Source organism: Protopterus annectens, chromosome 4.part0 (assembly GCF_019279795.1).
Source record: "Protopterus annectens isolate FY-2018-M chromosome 4.part0, PAN1.0, whole genome shotgun sequence".
NCBI lineage: Eukaryota > Metazoa > Chordata > Ceratodontiformes > Protopteridae > Protopterus > Protopterus annectens.
Genome location: NC_056733.1, coordinates 462,588,189 through 462,609,349, shown reverse-complemented (window position 1 = coordinate 462,609,349; position 21,161 = coordinate 462,588,189). Strand labels below are relative to the sequence as shown.

Sequence of the window (21,161 nt, the reverse complement as noted above, 5' to 3'; positions counted from 1 at the left end):
GATTTAATGGCTTTCCATTAGGGGGGCACCTGACATCTGGGGCAAGAAAAACTGATGTAATGGTGTTGGATGTATGATGTTCATCGTGCATACAGCTGCAGTCATAACAGATGGGTTCTCCTGCCGTCAGGCGGGTCCCCGGTCGGCTGAATTCCAAAGTCTAGGTCCGGCGTTGGTTGTCGTCGCTTCTTCCCTGACGTCAGTGCGACAGGGGTATAAAAGAACCCGCCGACGCCATTTTCTTCAGTCTTTTTTGCCGCGCGGGGCCCGAAGCAGAAGCAGTTCGCAAGTGCCGGTCGGCCAGCTCCTGAGATTAGAAAAAAATTTGGAACCAAAGTCTTCTTAAAAGCTAAGTACCCCGTTGGGGAAACTTTTTCTTGCCTCAGACCGATGTCAGACAAAGTTAATAATTGTATTTCTTGTGGGAAGCAAATACCGCATAAGGATTTCCATTCCCTCTGTATACCTTGTTTAGGCCCAGACCACGACGTCTCGGTCTGTCGCTTTTGTGCTACATTCAACAAACGCACTATTAAGCGTCGGATGGAGTTCGCCCAGCATTATTTTGGGAAAGGATTTAACTATACTATGTCGTCGGATACTCCGACTCCGGTTTTGTCTAAAAAACGCAAAGACAAGGACCGGCACTCGAGGTCCGCGGCCTCTACCGACACCACGCCAAAGCTGACTACACGTGGTCCGGTTCTCAGCGAGGCGCCTACGCAGCCCCTGATTACCGACAACACATCTTTGGCGGTGTCTCCTGTACCCGAGGTCGCAGGCTCCTCGGCCCACACCCTGACTACAGATACCGAAGCCACGCTTGGCATTTAAATACAGAATGTGGACAGGTCCACCTCCACTCAAGGTGTCTTCAGACCTTCCTCTTCTTTCTCCATCAAGGCTTTCACCAAGTCTAAAGCTACCATGCACCCTAAGAGACCAGCTACACAGGGCCCATCTCCAGGCCCCATGCCTAAGAGACGGATGCTTAAAATGGCTGAGGATTTAATTACTCTAATCAGAGGTTCTCAGCCACCTCCGGACAAAAGACCCAGAGTGGAGGAAGATTCCCCCTCTTCTGATCAGGGCTCCATTATTTCAGAGCACTCTGATTATCAGGAACAGTCTTACTCTCCTTTTGAAGACTCTGATGCAGAGGAATCTATTCCTTCTGTATCCCCCCCTGAGGATTACTCATTTGGTGAAACTCTGCATACCTTAAGGGAACACTTCCACTGGGAAGGCCAGGATTATTCATATTCCAAGAAAAGGCTCAGGGAATTTCTTTTGTTACCCCAGCACAGGCCTCTGGCTATACCTCCTGTCCTGGACATAATGGAAAAAGTAGAAGTAGACCACCGCAATAAAAATGCACAATTTATTAAAAGGTAGATGAGCGCTTTCGCGTGCACAAACTGCACGCTTCTTCAGATGTCCTGGACATCCTAGATGATGTTTACTCGGAGGCCTGTCTTAACCTGGACTCTCTCCCTCCAGCTCCAGTTAAGCCTGACAGGTACTTCAGGGTTCCTGACTCACACCAATTTCTATACAAAAGCCATGCTGCTGACCTAGAAACCATCCCACAGGGGCCCAAGGGAGTTAAGGCCTCCATTGCCAAAAACCCATTGCCTTCGTAGAGAGATTCCAGATCCTTAGAAAGGTGGGGAAAAAAGGTATATACCTCGGCTACCTTATCCATGAGGGCCTTAAACTGTTAGTTTCATATGCTAAAATACCAACAGTTTCTGTTATCTCAATTGAAAAGTAAAATGTCACAACCTGAACAACCAGACATGAAGGAGTTGCAGAATTTGATGCATAGTGCAGAACAAGTGGGTAAACATACTTTACAATGTGGTTTTGATGCTCTAGAGACCTCATGTAGAGCTGCTGTTACAGGCTCAGTCATACGTAGGCATGCCTGGCTCAAGGAACAAGCCTTGCCTGATCATGTCTAAGCTAAATTACTAGATGCCCCTCTTCAAAAGGATGTACTGTTTGGGGCAAATGCTGAGGAAGTATTACGGAAAATGGAGGAAAAGGCTAAATCAATGCAAACTGTGAAAGAATGTCTGCAGGTTCAACCCCCACATTTTAGTAGAAATTGGCCTTCCAAAAACTGGTCCTTTCCTGCCACAGACAGACCCCAAAGAGGCAGATACAGGCACCCGAGGGGCAGAGGACAAACACAAGGCTCGTACAGAGGCAGACAATGGCAAGCTCCTACACAAAGAGGTGGTTAGGACAACTCGCAATATTTCAGAAAGCAAAACCAATGACTTTCCCCTTTGCATGCCAACCAGGTCTCAAATGGCAACTCCCTTAGGAGGAAAGCTGGCACTATTCTCAAAAAATTGGCATATTGTCACAAAGGACAAATGGATCCTGAACATTATAAACAGAGGCTACAAATTCCATTTTCATACCCTTCCAAAAATGAAAGGCATGCCAAACCTGCCACACAATCAAAGGGCAGAGGCACAAAAGCAAATTTCAGATCTTATAAACATGAAAGCAATTCAAGAGGTACCTACGCACGAACAAGGTCAAGGATTTTATTCCAGGCTATTTCTGATGCCAAGAAAGGGCAAAGATTGGAGACCTATTTTGGATCTTTCCATCCTAAACACATTCCTACTCGTACCAAAATTCAAGATGCTCACTCAACAGCAACTTCTTCCCATGCTGGGCAAGGAGTCTTGGCTGGTAACATTGGACCTCAAGGAGGCATACCTGCATGTCCCAATCAGACAAAATTGCAGAAGATACCTCATTTCTTGCAGGTTCAACACATTATCAATTCTCTGCATTGCCCTTTGGTTTATCTACTGCGCCCAGAGTATTCACGAAATGCATGGCATCAGTAATTGCCTACTGCAGACTTCAAGGGATACAAATATACCCTTATTTGGATGACTGCCTGATCCAAGCGGACAGCAAGCACATTCTTCTGAAACATCTGGCTTATGTAATAATGTTATTAAACTCTCTAGAATACACAGTCAACAAAGAGAAATCAAGACTAATACCCTCTCTGAAGATAATTTTCCTGGGTGCCAATTTTGACACAAACACCCAGATGGCCTACCTCACGCCAGAGAAGCAGGGGCAACTATTTCAATATTTCAGAACACTGGCAAATTGCACCAGGCTGACTGCAAGGAAAATCCTGCAGGCTCTGGGATTCATGGCATCTTGCATCTTACTAATCCCATGTGCAAAGCTGCATATGAGAAAACTACAATGGTACCTAAAAAACATATGGTCTCAACACAGCCACAGTTTGGAAACAATGATACCACTAATTCCATGTCTGCAAAAGGAATTTCTGTGGTGGGCTCAAGCATGCCAAGCAAACACAGGTCTTCCATTCAGCAGGCCTCAAGCAGATCAAGTCATCACAACAGATGCCTCGGACTACGCCTGGGGGGCGCACATGACAGACCGGTGCATTCAGGGCAAATGGACCCAAAAAGAAAAGCACCTTCACATCAATCAAAAAGAAATGCTAGCAGTGATAAATGCTATTACAGCCTTCAAGGACCTTCTACAACCAGGTCAGCTATTGATAAGAACAGACAACACCACTGTTATATGTGGTACATAAATACATAAACAAGCAGGGAGGAACACATTCTTATCCCCTATGCAGACTGGCCATGTCACTTTGGAACATGGCCATGGACTTACAAATGGAACTACAAGCACAGTACTTGCCAGGCAAGGAAAACATGCTGGCAGACAACCTAAGCAGGAACATGACAGATCCACACGAATGGAAGTTGCATCCAAAAGTTTTTACAGAAATAATCCAAGAATGGGGAAGGCCAGACATAGATCTCTTTGCCTCCCACAAAAATCAATTGACAAAATTCTGCTCAAGGATCTTCCATCCAAAGGCCTGGAGAGTGGACGCTCTCTCTTTCAGTTGGACATCAATGACAGTTTACGTCTTCCCACCTCTTCCTCTGCTGCCCAAAGTCCTATTGAAGACCAGAGCAGACAGACCAAAGATGATCCTCATTGCTCCGGACTGGCCAAGGCAACACTGGTACCCACTACTAAGGAGCCTGACGCATTCCCCACCATGGACCCTGCCTCTAATCCCTCTTCTTCTGACCCGGCACAGCTTCAAAACTCTTCACAGTCAGCTGATTCACTCAATCTAGCCGCATGGAAGATTCCTTAGCATCACAGCAGGCCCTGCTCTCCAAGGAGGTGCAGGATGTCATTTTGGAGGCCAGAAGGCCATCAACTAGAAAAGCTTACTCTGCAAAATGGAAACGTTTTTGTGTTTGGAATGAGAAAAAGGGCCAGTGCCCTGGAAAACTGAATTTGCCTCAAATACTACAATATTTGGCCGAGCTGCTAAGCAGTGGACTTTCGTTCTCCTCCATCAAAATCCATGCCTCAGCCATTTCTGCAGAATACAACACTGATCCACCTTTATTCTCTCACCCTCTATTAAGACAGTTCCTCAGAGGGGCTAAGAATTTAAGACCTCCAAGAAAACAACCAATACCTGCTTGGGATCTTAATTTCATTTTGGAAAAACTGACTTTGCCCCCTTTTGAACCAGCTGCCTCATCAGATTTGCAATATTTGTCCTGGAAAACAGCTTTCCTTCTGGCTATCACTTCAGCTCGTAGAGTTTCAGAACTACAGGCTCTTATGGCTGTCCAGCCTTTCATCATCTTCCATCAGGACAGAGTTTCATTACGTACCAACCCGTCCTTTATGCCTAAAGTGGTATCCCAGGGTAGCTTTAAATCAGGCCATACATTTACCTACTTTTTATCCTAATCCTCAAAACAAAGGGGAGAGATTACTGCATTCCTTGGACATCCACAGACAACTGCGTTATTATTTGGACAGAACAAAGCCTTTCAGAAAATCAGAACAGCTTTTTGTGGCCTATGCGGTAGGAGCTCAAGGAAAGTCAATGTCCAAGCAGACAATCTCAAAATGGATAGCCCACTGCATACGCTTTTGCTGTTCCTTTCATGGCAAAACTGTACCTACAGGCATTAGAACTCATTCCACCAGGGCCACAGCCACCTCTGCAGCCTTCCTCAGAGGAGTTCTTACCAAGGATATTTTAGAAGTAGCCACTTGGAGTTCTGTGCATACCTTCTCTAAGCACTACAACCTACCATTATACTCCAAGTCTAGAGCAGGCTTTGCCACTGCAGTCTTGCAGGGCATTTTGGCTCCTCCTAGCTCCACCTAGTGCCTACCACCCCTTTCTTAGCTTTGGGATTCTACCCATCTGTTATGACTGCAGCTGTATGCACGATGAACATAGTACAGTTTTGTACCTACCATAAATGTAGATGTTCGAGTGCTAATACAGCTGCAGTCCAGGTTTCCCTCCCACCTTCCCCTCTAGGGGTATTCCTTTATGGTGTATTTGCTTGCAACTACTGTTTTTTGATTATATTGCATTGCATTATTGCATTATTACATTATTTTATGTATTGCCTTCCTTCTGGGGGCACCTGACATCTGGGGCAAGAAAGACTGAAGAAAATGGCGTCGGCTGGTTCTTTTATACCTCTGTCGCACTGATGTCAGGGAAGAAGCGACGACAACCGACGCCGGACCTAGACTTTGGAATTCGGCCAACCAAGGACCCGCCTGATGGCAGGAGAACCCATCTGTTATGACTGCAGCTGTATTAGCACTCGAACATCTACATTTATGGTAGGTACAAAACTGTACTTTTTATACCCTTGACGTCATGGAAGAAGGGACCGCAACCGACGCAGGACTCAAGACTTTGTTAATCAGGCCGACTGAGGGCTACTGCAAGCAGATAACCCAAATGTGATGACTGCAGCAGTGAGTACACTCGAACATCTACATTTATGGCACGTGTACACAACTGTACTTTTTCATCTCAGATTTTCAGTTCTAGGCCTTGCCGTTTGATCTCACCACAGCACATGTGACTTCTAGGATTATGAATCTTTCCGTGCTTAAACAATTGGTTCCTGACAGCTCCATCAGTTGATCAAATTGTGTCAGCAAGACATTTGTTCTGAGTCTTCCTCTCTTTGGGAATGACTGTGAACATAAATCATTCCCAGTTGCAGGCCACACAGGACCTTACCTTCATAGGCCATCACCTTGACACTTAGACAACTATCAGCTCTGCTACAGGAAAGAATTTCCTGTTTAATTATAGAGGTTTCTTGTCTGCTTCAGCAAGACCAGCTACCAGCAGCTCATGTTTTCACAGTACTGGATCTCATGGCAGCTTCAATACAGATTGTTCCCAAAGCCAGGTTCAGTATGAGGATTTTACAGTGCACTCGGAGTGAAATTAGACCAGTCCTATCAGCCAATGTACCACAAGATGTGATTGAACCCATGCAACCTTCCGAGGATCCCCATTCACCAAACCATTACCAGCAACAGTTAGAACAGATGTCTGCCCTAGGGTGGGGGTATATATGAACTAGCAAGGAAGAACCCACTCTTTCCTCTTGTGCATGGAAGCAGTGAGAGAAAGGGAGCAGGGCCCTGACCCTCAACACTTTTGCAGCACACATACCTGGGTCTACCAGCATGATTGTGGATAAATTGAGCAGACAGATCCTGTTACCCTTGAGTGATTCCTCATTAACAAAATGGTACTCAGCATTTATGAGAAGTAGAGGAGACCTTGCTGCAACTTTTTTTTGCCATTCTACAGGCCCCACCTGGCTATTTTCAGGTATTGCATAATAATCACTTTTTTATACAACTTTGCACACCTTCCTTCCTATTATACATACTGTAAATATGCTTCATTGTTTATAACTTTAAAAGTTGCTTTCCAATTCAGTGCTACTTTAACCATGTTGTATTAGTATATACTAATATTGCTTATGTGTGCTTGTCTCTTATTCTGTTTTATTCTATACTGTGGAGCTTTTCTCCCCAGATCTCCAGTGTAAATGGACCTGTGTCCAGTCGGACCATCCCAGTAAACAAATGTAAAATAAAATAGTTCCCAAGGAAGGACAGACACCTAGAGTTGCATTCTTCCACGATTGGCCACCAGGTCTCCTCTACTCTTGTTCCACCCTTCCTCTGATCCTAAAGCTGCTACAGAAAGCCAAGGTTTTCAAAGTTCAACTCATTCTCATAGCAGTCTTCTGGCACCGCCACACTTTTCTCCTTGCTATGTGGCCTCACTTGAAAAAGAAACTCATTCTTCTCCTTTGGAGTTCTACTCTAAGACACCTGTCTGGACAGCCTCATTGGGACATTCAGTCCCTTCTTCTCTTTGCTTGGTTTCTCCATTTCTGTCAAAGGGCCAGGAACTCTTGGTTCCCTCCAGATGTTGAATTCATTGCAACTTTGAGAAAATTTCAGCAAGAAGGATTTATAAGATTAAATTGAAGAAATTCTCAGAATAGTCTTCGGACAGACATATTTTGCCTATTTCAGCACCCTTGGAGGAGTTTTTAACATTTCTAACAGTTGTACAAGGAAGGAGCTAGTTATTTTCAAATTGTTTCCCTTGGTTGTGATTTCATGCTTTCATGAAGGTTTTCCAAATCTTTCTGTGGCCACTCACTGTTTTGTAAGGCCTTCATCAAAGGGATCTTTCACTCTTGTCCTTTAATCAGACCAGCTCCAACTTGGGACATTAACTTTGTGCTTAACTTTCACCGGCCTTGCCGTTGAATGTGCTAGTTTAACTGATCTAACGTGCTTATCATGGAGAACATTTTGGGTAGCTGTTTCTGAGCTTCAGGCCCTTTCTTCCCAGTACCCCTGTATTGTTTTTTTTACCCAGATCATGCATCTCTTAAGATGAAAACTTCCTTTATGCCCATAGTAGCTGCTGAGTCTAAGCTAAATAAAGGTATTCACCTACCAGCATTTTTTCCTAAATACTCTAAGGGAGGATATCTGTTGCATTGTTTGGATGTTCACAGACAACTGTGGGTTTACTTGGACCTCATAAAGGGTTTCAGAAAAGATGAACAATTTCTTACCTTTTTGGCTCCTAGGATTGGTCAAAAGACTGCAAAGGTTACAATGGCAAAATACGTTTTTGACTGTATTTCCGTTTGTTACACTTCAGTAGGCAATGGACAAAATGGTAAATCGTGCACATGCTTCAGGCACCTTTGCCTTGAGGGTGTTGAACTGTGCTGCTCATATGAATCAGTTCTGGCAAAAATTAAGTGGAAAAAGCTTTAGATTCTTTGAGAAAGCCATCCATGTCAGAGTCAAGGAAACAGACCACACTGGGGACTTTGCATAACATTGCCAATTTATTCATGCAACTGTTAAGTAATGGAGCCAATGGAGCAGACAGAGCTGTAGACGCAGGTATATGAGATCCCCTGCCTGATTCTGCCTGTATGACTTTGCAAGCAGTTTTTAGGCATCCTTCAGTAATCCCTTCTAGCATGGTACTACCTTATTTGTACTTGCTGAGAAAGAAAATTGATGTGCAAGTAGAAAAGCAAGACTCTGTCTGTAGTAGCTGTCAAATTTAAAATCCTTCAAAGATCCTGCTACCAGAATTAGAGGGGTTCCAAATCCTTACTGTTAAGGAAGCACCAGCATCAACCCTTTAACTCCACTTTGAATAGAGGTGGAATCCCTTTCAATAGACGAAAACCCAGAGGTACATAAAATCAGGGATTCTGGTGAGCCATCTTCAGGCAAAAGAATAACAGTGTCCTTGAAGGATTACCAGACTGTTCCTCTCTGGAGGCAGTAGGGAGTAGTTTCTGTCTTCATGTGCCTGTGTGTATGGCCATTATGCAGTACACTTGAGTGAGGAAAATAATATCTGAAAGCTATGTTATACCCTTTTCCAGCTGAAATCCCCCTCCCCAATCTGAGCTGCCCCTATGTATTCCACCCCACCATGAAAAAACAACTAGAAGAGAGAGGGGATATTTCCCTTAGGAAAAAGCTATCCAGGAGGTCCCATCAGACCAGAGAGAGAGAGCCTGGAATCTGTTTGTGGTTATTTTTAGTTCCAAAGAAAATCAAGGACCTTAGGCATATTCTAGATCTCTAAAGCCTACATTTACATGTCAAAAAGACCCCCTTCAGAATGGTCACAGTGTAAATGATTTTGCCCTGTCTAAAAGCAAACACTTTTATGTGCTCCATGGATATTCAAGATGCCTACCTCCATATCAAGGTAGCTAACATCCAAACATTCATATGCTTCTGGCTAGGCTTCAGTCATTTTCAGTTCAGAGCCCTTCCCTTTGGGATCTCCACAGTTGTATGGGTGTTCACTAAGTGCATAGTAGTTGCAGCCCATCTGTGATTAAGGGAAATTCATGTGCTTCCATACATGGATTATTTGCTCCCCACTGCTATGATGAGAGTGTTTCTCTTCAATGGGAGAGACTAATCGCCTGTCCTTGGCTTTCTCTGTCAGTTACAAAAAGTCAGACCCTCAATCAGTGCTGTCAGTACAGTTTATCAGAAGCCATTTGAAAGTTGCAAACTGTGTGTGGTCAGTCTTCCCTCAGATAGATTTCAGATAGAGTATCTATACAACATCTTCTGAAACACTTCTCTCCATCAACTGCCTTGGTACTCCAGGGTCCTAGGATTTAAAGTTTTGACAGTAGTAATGATTCCTCGTACACAACTTTACATTCACATTCTACAGTGGTTGTTCAGTGGTGTCAGATTTCAGATCATCCTTCACCCCCCAGTAAACTGAAGCTGTGGAAGACTCATGCGAAATGCTGGCTAACTTCAACTCTCTGTGCAGGAAGATCTTTTGTTCTTTCTTTAACTAGTGGAGATGGCCACCAGGGACTCCTCACTCTCTGGGATGGAGGGGTAGGTGCATTTCAAGGAGAAGATGCTCCAAAGAACTTGGAATCAGAGGCCAGTCTTTGAATCAGTATTCTGGAGATGAGGGTGGTCCTTCTTGCCTTGTGTGACTTCCAGGACCTTCTTCCACCAGAAGTGATTTCTGTTTGGTAGTTTCCAAGATGGCTGCACATTGAGTAACAGCTTATTTCTAGCTCTTTTGGTGTGAAAACAGAAACTCAGCAGAAGAAGCCAGTATACTTGTGTTTATGGGTAAATTTCAGTAACTGGTTAGTAAGTGCACTGCTTGGATGCCAGCCATAAGGAAATACAGAAGACCTGAAAAAAGATCAGCTACAAAAAGTGGGGGAGAGAGAGACTGGGGAGAGTTCTGCATCTGTTCAGCAAAAATAAGTGCAACCTTCAGACATGACTTTCAGTAACCTACAGGGAGATATAAGACAACTGCAAACAGACCTGGTTGAAATAAACAAAACACTGATGGAGTATATAAACACAAACAACAAAAGGCTGGAAAATGTCAGAAGCTTTAAACAGATATTCAGATGAGATAATAAAGCTGCACAAATCAGAGGTCGAAATAAAGAAAAGGCTTGCTGAATATGAAACTGCTCAGGAAGAGATGTTTCAAAAAATAATAGAATTAGAGGACAGAGCATGTAGGGAAAATCTGATATTTTCAGCTATACCAGAGAAGCTGGAATGAACAGACTGCATTAATTTTATGAAAGCACAAATAAGCAACTGGAGTGGTATTCCATACCAGTAGTTAGTTGAAAGGGCACATTGTGTGTATGCTCCAAACCTGGCTGTAAGAAAGCAACCTAGACCTTTTACAGTAAAGACACAATCCTACCAGTCGAAAGAGTAGATTCTGACAAAATTGTGGCAGAAGGACAAAGTACTAAAAGTGGGAGATAAAGTGCTTGAGGAGAATGAAAACTCAATTGTACACCAGGCAGAGGTGCAAATTTATTCCACTGTTCAGGGAATGTTGAGATACAGGTGTAAGATTCAAACTGTTGTACCTAGCTGTCTTCAAGGTATTCTTCCCTGGAGAGACGAAATAATTTTTGATGAAGTACATGCTAAGGATGGAATGCAAAAGTTTGTCCAACAAAAAAGTAAGCTTTGAAACGGGAGATTCTGATTGTCACTCCTTGGTAATAAAGACCACAGAAGGACTGTACTTGTGAAACCTTTTCAAACTTTTCAATGGAAAATGTTGGAGAACAGGAGTACGAGAGTTGACTAGCACAATTGAGAGTACGTTGGAAAGGAAGCCGGGACAGGATTTCGGAGATGAACAAAATAAAAACAGTAACTTAATATGGGGTTACAGTGCAATAATTATGTTTGTGAAATATGACAGAACAAGAAAATCTGGAAATATTGGACTTTTTCAGAGTTTGTTGGACTTGGGGGGGAGTTTAAAGCATTTGTCCTACTTCATGTCAATGTTCGGAAAAGTGCTTTGGGGAGGGCAAGAGGAGGGAGAAAGTTGACTTGTAAGCAAGGCCTTTTTTCCTTAAATAGTACAAATGTGCCTCTTTTTTTTTTTCTTTCTCCCATTTCTCTCTTTTTGTTTTGTTCTACGAAATGTAGGCACTGCAATGTATAAAAAAGCCTGGTTAACAAGCATGCTAAAAGAAAAAATACTGTGCTGTTTTTCATTCTCACATGGGGAAATTACTGGATTACAGACCTTAGATTGATTTAGTAACAGGTTATAAGAGAGAGAGCAAGTAAATGGAAAAGAACATTGAATGTTGTGAGTTTTTTTTCTAGCAAATACATGTAACCTCAGTAACAATTCTGCATCTGGTCTTCATGTTTCCATGGCAACAATCTGATAAAGAGAAACTGACTACAGTTTGATGAAGCGTGATTGGCTGAGGGGGGGGGAGAAGAAATTGGCTAAGAGATAATGTTCTCTGAAAGCATTCAGGGGTTTTCCCAAGGTAGTTAATGTTCTTTGAAACATGCTATAAAGATGAGACAAAAACCAACCAGCATTTAGTAGAAACACAGTATGCACCATGTGTCTTAGCATGGATGACCTTTCTTTTAGGTTAACTCAAGTCTGTGAATGTGGCTGTCACTTTTGGGACTTTTGTTCCTATAGTAGGGTAAAACTTCAGTATTTGAAGGTGTACATAGTTTTTGGTGTTAGTATTAAGTTAATAGGTTTTAGGGGGTATTGGAGTGTGCTTTTTTTATTTAGTTTTTTTTTTGAGGGCTTTCAATAAAACAAAAATGTTATAGGATGTGACATAGGCTCAAATGTATATGACAAGAAACAACTGTATAAAAGTCTGGCCTGCCAAACAGTGTGTGCATGTAACACTGGAACTAGACAGTCAACAAAAAGAAATGTGTTATACATAAATGGTAAGAATAACTTTTTAATATAATTATTTATTTAATGTCTTTAAATGTAAATGGCCTCACAGATAAATATAAACACGAAAGAGTAGTGGACTATATTAAACCATGTAGAATGCAGATAGGTATCTTAGAGGAGAGTCATTTAGATGAGAATCGAACCTCTTGCTGTGAGGTGACAGCACTAACTGCTGTATCACCGCGCCTCACATAGAATGACCTGAACATATGAATTTATTAAGGAAAGGTTTTAAGGATGGTTAGTCAAAGGAATACCTGGGACAAAGGAAAAAGGGTACTTATATTAATTGCAAGAGGAGCTCCAATAGTGACATAAGATAAAAAAGATGATGGCAGATTTGTAGTGCTAAGGGGCTACTGGCAAGGGATGCAGATTACATGGGCATTTATTTACATTCCAGATAAAAGTGCTGTAATGGAGCTTAAGAAAATACTGGGAGAAATACGCAGTTTTTACTAAGGAATATTACTTGTAGGTGGCGAATAGAAATTGATTTGCAGCAGTGAAGATGTGTCTGGGGGGGGGCAGAGGGGAAAATATAACAAAGGAGGGTAGATCTCTGAAGAAATTTACGAAAATAGTTGGCATGGAAGATGTGAATTCAGTAATAGGAGTTCAGAGTGAAATTACATATTATTCCCCAAGATGTAAAAACTGGGCTAGGCTAGACAGAATTTACATTTCTCAGGAATGTGCATTTAATTGAAGGTCTTGATACCCACCCAATAACTATTTCAGATCATGTGCCAATAATAGCTAAAATAAAAATGCAGGGTAATGAAATAAAAATGAGACATTGGCGCTTTCCCACCTATCTGGTGAAGAGAGAGGAATTTAAGGAATAGATAGTGGAGCTTATTCAGCAGCTGTTACAGAGGATAGAAATTTCTTCTGAAAATATAGCTAGGGAGTGGGATAAAGTTAAGGTAGAGTTTAAAAATAGGATGGAAATAAAAGAAAGGGAGCTTTGGTTAAGTAACAAGAATTATTTAAAGGGACTGGCAAATGTGAAAGTATTACAGAATAAGGGGAATCTCACAGAACAAGATGATCAACTGCAGAATGCTAGGCAGAAAATAAGGGATTACCTCAATAATATGCTCAAGTTTAGAAAGATCTGTTAAGCATCTGTTTTTTTTTGATAGCACTATAGCACAGAAACTTTTAGCACAACAACTCAGGCAGCAGAAAGTAGAAAGGGCTGTCGCCAAACATAGGGTGCCTTTAACAAAGAAGGTGACAAGAGATCCTGTAGAGGTATTAGAAATATTTCGGAAATTCTATGAGTTTCTGTAAAGCAGAGTAATATAAAAATCAAAATATACAAATGGAAATGTTTATGGAAAAATTAAATATGCTAAGGTTAGAGGTAGATGAGGCTCAATTGCTAACAGGATAGGAGGAGATGAGATAAAAATTGTGATGTATAACCAATGTACTGGAAAGTCCGTAGGAATAGATGGTATTCCTGTGGAAGTTTGGAGGAAAAAACTGATAAAGATCTGGCAGGTTTTGTTTAACGATATCTTAAGAGGAGGAGAAGTACCACCATCTTGGAAGAAAGTGGTAGCTTTAATGCCTAAAGAGGGTAGGATCCCTCAGATCCAGCTTCATACAGGCCCATTTAAATACTAAACCATGATTATAAAGTGTTCATGTCTGTAACGGCTAAATGAATGGCAAAAGTAATGCCAAAACTGATAGATATGGATCATTGTGGTTTTGTGGAGGGGATGCAAACATTTGACAACATTAACAGAACATTGATGATCCAGAGGGAAACATAATGTAAGAAAATGCCATTGTTGTTGGCGGGTTTTTATGCAGAAAAAGCATTTGACAGGGTAAGCTGGGACTTTATGAGCAGGGCAATGGAAGTATTTGCTTTCCTGAAAAACTTTACAAGGCTGATTGGGAGAATATATGAGAGATCAGAGGCAAAAATTCAAGTGGGTAGGGTCCTCTCTGATAATTTCTGCTTGAGCAGAGAAAGCAGGCAGGGGTGTCCTCTTTTCCCTTTATTGTTTGCATTAAATTTAGAACCATTGGCAAAAAAAATAAGGGACTCAGAAATTTAAGGATATAATTGGTATGGTACCTGACGAAACCAGAAAAAGACATTACAGTGTTGTGGAACATTTTGAGACAGTTTCAGATATTTTTGGGATACAAAATTAATGAAGCTAAAACAAAGGCTGCAGAGGTAAATTATGTACCCGTATATGAGCAGGTTCAGGAATATTCATATTTATGGGGACATGATAAAATTAAATATTTAGGAATATGGATTAAAAATGATTCTGGTGTGGCAGCTAAGGATATGTGGGAAGAAACTGAACATAAGATAATACAAAAACTGAGAAAATTAAAGCTTTGTTATATGGCTAGCGGTAGTAAGATACAAGCAGTTAAAATATTTTTAGTCCCTTTAGTCTTATACCCAGGTCAGACATATTTTTATATGTAGTAATTAATAAAGAGCTGAAGGAATTTATTTGGGAGGCGAAGACAGCAAGAGTCAAGTGGGATAAGCTGCATCTTCCAGTTGGACAGGGCAGATTGGATTACACAATTTGAAGGGGTATTTCAAAGCTACACACTTAAGACTCCTATACATTCAAAGTGGAAAGGGAAGATGAAACATGGGGGGAAGCTCAAGAAACAGAGAGACTGGGATTTTGGATGCAGGCCTTTAAGGAGAATAACAGTCATGCAGAATATTATCTCCATAAAGTAGCAGAAAATATTCTAATAACTAAACCAACACAGGAATGCAGAAAGGAGAGTCTACCAATAAGGATGACTGCAATTAGGGATACAGACAGTAAGAGGGGGCCAGAATTTATTGGAGAAAACTGGCAAAAGAAACAAGGTATTTGGAGCAAATAACTAGAGAGGGAAAGATGATAAAATGAGAAGATGCCAAGAATTTATTTGTACTGCAGGTTAGAGACTGCCTTCCGTATCAGGGATTGATGTCAGAGTGTAGGCAAAGAAAAATAAATAGGGGGATCCTAAATGAAAGACCAGCACTGGTAGAGTTTTTAATAGAATCTAGAACGGAAGCTGCCATGAAAAAAGGAATAATTAGTAGAGCGTATAAAATATTGCATGATTATAAGAATCAGAGGAGGTTTATAAAGGATTGAGAAGAGATATTTGATAAGTAATTCACAAAGAAACAATGGGAGGATATATGTTTGTCTTTCAAATATGCAATAAAATCTATAATATTTAGGATTTTTGCCTGGAAATGTTTAAAGAGATATTTTTATACCCTAAATCGACTCCAGAGAATTTTTCCTCAGGTAGACAGTATTATGTTGGAGGTGTGAAGGGGAAGAAAGAGGCAACTTGGAACATATTTTCTGGGAGTGCAGTGAGTTGGTGGGCTTTTTTTCCCTGAGGGAGGAGATTGGTCTGACGAGGAAGATTATTTTTCTGAGCTGTTACAGAATCGGAATTGCCTAGAACATGGTAAGGCCTTGTTGTGTCTCATAATGGTGGCTGCCAAACCTGCAATTAGTAGAAAATGGAAACCAAAATCTCAAAAATTTCAACCAACTATACTGAAAGAAGTGAATAATAGTAACAGAAGATAAAACAACTGGAAATGAGATCTTTAGAAAAGGGTAGGAGCAAACTGCATAGCAGAAAATGGGAATTGTGGGAACAATAAATGCAAGGGAGGAATGAGGCCTAAAAGGCAGCAGGATTTAAATGAGCTATGTAATGTTTGAGTGAGAAAGATTGGGTAGATTGTAATTGATGTATAATGTTTGCAACTGGGAGTGTGTCGGTATGGTTTGTGAAGTAAAATGCTTATGACTAGGATTGTATCGGTGTGGTTTGTTTTCAATACGTAAATGTGTGATTGCCTGTGTAGTAAGTGATGGTTTAATGAAGATGTTTCTTTAAAACAATAAGTGGGAATTGAATAATTTATGTAATATTGCTCAAGTTATATGAGGTATAGCAATATATGCAAAGTATGTTTATATTAATAAAATTTGATTACTTTTATATGAATGTAAATCTGCCTACGTCACAAGTGATAATTCAATAAAGGTGCTTGAAAAAAAATGATTTCTTTTCAGACAGAAATGTCTGTAGTATGGTATTTGAGCAAACTAGGAAGAACCAGATCGTATTCTCTTTGCCTAGAAGCTGTAAGGGTTTGGCAATGGATAATTGCTTTGCAGCACTTTCTAGTCACAATGCATATTCCAAGGAAAGCCAGCTTTGTGAGCAGGCACAACAGATCCATCCTGTTGCCTCACGATTGGTCTCGTAATCCAGCTGTATCACATCAGATATTCAGCTCCTAGGGCCAGCTTTATTGTGATTTCTTTGCATCCCTGACCAACCCCAACTTCCTCCCTCCCCTGGGACATTTTCCCAAGAGTGATTGTAGATGTCTAATGATCAGATTCTTACAGGATGCAGCTGCATTCAAAGCCACCATGATCCTTGTTGTGTGTTGCCGTGACAGCTTTGGTTTCCCTTGCTCAGGCCTCACCTAGCAAAAGCACCCATTGCTTCTAGATCTTTGTCAGGATCTTCTCTCGCATCTTTCAGTTCATCCTCACACAAGCTTACTGAACTAACGACTTGGTGTTTCCTGTTCTCTAGCTGGCCAAAGACCCTTTGCTGTCTTAGATTGGAGTTTGCATTTTTTTCTGCATCTCAGAAAGAATCTACACATGGAATATACAAAAGCAAATGGAAATGTTTCCTTGTGTGGGCAGCTAGTCTGGGCACTGATCCATTTTCATCTTCCCTTCCTGGAATTCTTCAGTTACTTTGACTTATTTGCTGGAGGTTCATTACTCTCCGGTCACAGTACAACTAACTGATTTCCAACTTCCGTAATGACATTGACTTCTATTTCATTACCTCTCACAAGTTGCGCAAGGCCTTTCTGAAAGGAATCTTACTCCTTCCATTAAAGGAATCCAGTTCCATATTGAAACCTGAATTTTGTCTTAGAACCATTCACACACACACACACGAACCAGAATCTTCAGCGCAGATAAAGCTTCTATCTTGAAAAACTCTTCTCTTCATAACAGTGACATCCACAAGAAGAATCCGAGAACTACAAGCCTTTTTTTCCAGTCCTACATACTTGAACTTCCATAAAGACAGACTATCCCTCCAAACATTTTCTTTTTTTATTCCAAGACTACTTCAGAGAAGAACTTGAACCAACCTTATTATTTGCCTGTTTCTTTTCCAAACCATTCTAACAACGAGGAGTGCATTCATCACATCCTTGATGTTTGTAGACATCTAAGATTCTATCTGCACAGGACAAAAGTATTCAGAAAAGATGAGCAGTTTGTTCTCGGCTTGTAAGAAACTAGGTTGAGGAATGTCCAAGGGTAACCTCTGCATTTCATTTGCATATATTTTCCAGCGCATATCTATACAAGTTGAACCTAATGCTTATTCTGCAAGGTCATTTGCAGCCTCAATAGCCTTTTTCAGGAATCCTGCAGTGAAGGATGCCTGTGATGCTGCAACTTAGTTACATAAAACTGGATGTAATTTACACATACAAAGCTTCCTTTGGAGCTACAATTAAAGGTGTCCTGTTAAAATGCCACCCATGATTTCTGGTTGCTTGGGATTCTGAACCATTATGGGTTTCAGATGTACTGGGTGAATAAGATACAGAAGCTATGGACTTGCCTTACTGCTGGATCCTTTTCATCCTGGTCCCTCCGATACAATGGTTCGCCTACCATCCTCCATCCAAGTTGCCCCCCCCCCCCCCCCCCGAGGACCTGTCAGGTTAGCCAGAAGCTGTTCTGCCTGTTATATAAGTAATAATTCCTAGCCCTGCATCATTAGTCAGCAAACCTTAACTGAGAAGAATTAGTGTGCAAGGGATTATTGGCGGTAAAAATTTTGAAGGTGCTTTAGGCTTGGAGCACTAGCAAGGATGTATCGGATCCAAAACCAACTCTGTAGACATCAGTCTTATCTGGTGGACCAGGATGAAAATTATCCAGCATTATTGTAAGTACATAACTTTCATTTCCATTTAGTTGTGTTAGGTGCACTACTACTCTTGTGGCCATGTGTTTGCATTCTGCAGTGAACTAACATTTGTGCATGTCGTACTTGAAGTTAGCAGGAAAGGCAAAGGTAGCTCTGACATACTCGACACCAAACATTTACATCATTGCTTTCTAGAAAGGGAGAGTATTACTTTAAAAATGTTATAGATACTTTATTTCTGATTATAACTGACCGCTGTTTCGGTGGTATCCCTAAAAGTTGCTCTTGGACAGTGGTAATAACTGTGCCCAGGAAGAACTTTTATTGCAGCTGGCAGTTACCTTGGACTATGAAGCAGAAAGGAAGCCAATGTTGCATTGTTGTTGTTTTTAAGTAATATTGGAATAAGATGCATTTTCTTCAAAATTAATTTGCTTTAAAATAGGACATATTTATCTGCTTTCTTTTCATTCTTTTCAAAGCCTCCTGCGTTTACAAATTATCAAGATTATGTTACTGGGTTGCACAGTTTGCTTGGTGAAGCTCTAGAACATATTAAAGGGGTTGATGCCACTTTGACTGCACTTAAACTTGAAGAACTGTTCCTAGAAGACACCGCACTGTCAGAGGTAAGAACATCTTTTTTTTTTTTTTTTTTTTTTTGTCCTTGTGTGGTCTATTCTGTCCTGTTAATAGTGCTGAATCTGCAAGATGTTAATTACAAGACCATACCAGTTTAAGCTTTTACCAGAAAAGTCTTTCTCTGTGCAGCTGTACGTCAGTTATAATTCAGTCTTCTATAATATGTTTTGCACAACTTTTTTGAAACCAGGGGGAAAAAAAATGACTTCTGATTTTTGGCTAAAATATGTATGCATACAAATCTGATAGTACATTGCTGTTGGATAAAATGTAATATTTTTCAATTGGTCAAAAGTGTTTTACTTTTGAAGATATATTTGATTAAAACAACTTTGTTACCTAAGCTAATGTAATATATTTTTTTAACTCCATTGTACAGATCAGATTAATCTGTTAATTTATTAAACTTTTATAGCCGCGTAGTAAGCCCAGAATGGCTTTGAATCACATTAGAATCTGCAATAATGGAGGTATTTTCCTTTCCAGATATCGAAACAAATTTAGTAGCCTCAACTGTAAAACTACTCTCTAATTGAATATGTACTTCCCCTTATCTAGCTTGGAGCAACTTGCACTTGTCCATTTCATAAAAACAGCAACATTACATTTCAGTGAATCCCAGTTAAACTTGAATAATAAAATGATGCTAGTCTTAATATTCAGTATAGTATCATTCTGTGACAGAATTAATATGTATAAATAATATTTTAAAATATTTAAAAACTTTACAGTTCCTGAATTAAAATTTTAGCTTGACTGTTTTCCTCAAAATAATGCTTTGGGATTTATATGTCATATAAATAACTTCAGAACATTTTAATATAAGGATAATGGACTGCATTACTAGTTTAAGTGCTTGAAAAGTCTTGTGTGCTATTTTTTTCTGAAATTCAATTAACGTCTTAATTATGAAGATCGGTTAGCAATACAACACTTAATGCATCTACTGTAATTCAGGAGGTACCATTATGTTTGAAAGGTGATTTAGCTGAACTGTTTAGATGCACGTATTTCTTTTTGGCTGGAAGTTTTTTCTTCAAAATCTTCTGTATCTTGTATAAAATTGCCATACCAGCTGCACATTGGGATTATTGTGTAAAGTCTTGGTGTCATGGTCTGGATACCAAACATAAATCTTATCAGTTTGAGACTGATCCCCTGTTAGTATCTGTTATATACTTTGGAGAGTGTTTCTTGCAATTTTATGTACAGCGCTTTTTAGACTCCTGATAAGGATCAGCAAGAACTTTAAATTCGGTAAATACAATCTGTTGGCCATCTGCTGACGGAGAAAATATTGGCATGATTTGCAGATTTGTTGACAGGTCCTGTGGTCAGATAATCTGTTAGTTTTATTTAATGCTTCAGTACCTATTTGTTTCAAGTCAGACCAAATTTACTTATTATCCAGAGGTTCATAGGAGGCTACTAGGCTAGCGGCCCTAGAGCCCTTACAAGCCTAGCCATGTTAATTCTGAGTTGCCTCACTTGTCCTTGGTTAGATGGATGTAATTTGCAGAGCAAGTCTGTGATAAACACTGACTACCTCTGTCCATGAGGGATACGGGTGCCACCCCCAGGGTAAATTTGCGGTCTCCCATCCATTTGTTCAGGTTAGTATCAGTGAGGGGCTCTGCTTCCACATGAATTGGAAGTTTATTCCAGAGTAGCAGCAATCTCTGAGAGATGTATCTCTCTCTCCAGCATGCTCTGTTAATGTCATAGGCTAGGTTAAGATCCCTAGAACGAGTGACTCTTGTGCCATTTGACTTGCAGATGTGCAGCATATCCATCAGGGCAGAGTCAAAAACTACCCTGTAGGCCAGGCACAAGTCTCCTCTCAGCAAGCCTGTGTGATGCAGAGTGCAATGACAAGGCTTTCACTCTATCCACGTAAGTCATTCTTTGGAGGCCCTGTATTTTCTTTGAGAAACTTCTGTGGTCTCTCCAGCTCCTGCGTGTATCTGGTGAGATACATGCAAAGGGGAGCATTGTACTCTATTAATGGTCTGATGACACCTGTTTCTAGAAGTGTTAGGGCAAGAAATTGGAAGAGTAGGTCTTCCTTCACTTTTACAGAATATCTTAGATTTTTTTACTTCTACAGATGCTTGATAAGTACAAGGACAGTAATAAATTTATTAAATATGGGGCAATTTTGGGTGTGCATTTTAGGTATATATGAATACAACAGTCTAAAGGTTTATATTTTGAAGTTATACAGACCTTTTCTGTAGTATATTATTTCCTTGTGTTTATTTTCTATATATGTATATAGTCAGAGTAC

At 40.6% G+C, this 21,161-nt stretch overlaps 1 protein-coding gene across 1 annotated transcript in view; it reads left to right on the top strand.

The window, feature by feature from the left end:
* The window catches only part of NAA25 (N-alpha-acetyltransferase 25, NatB auxiliary subunit), a 3,186,723-nt gene that overhangs the window by 3,160,761 nt on the left and 4,801 nt on the right, over window positions 1–21,161 (top strand). The window contains exon 23 of the mRNA XM_044069750.1: window positions 18,715–18,861. Coding sequence (XP_043925685.1) covers window positions 18,715–18,861 — 147 coding nt within the window. The remainder of the gene's footprint in view (window positions 1–18,714; window positions 18,862–21,161) is intronic.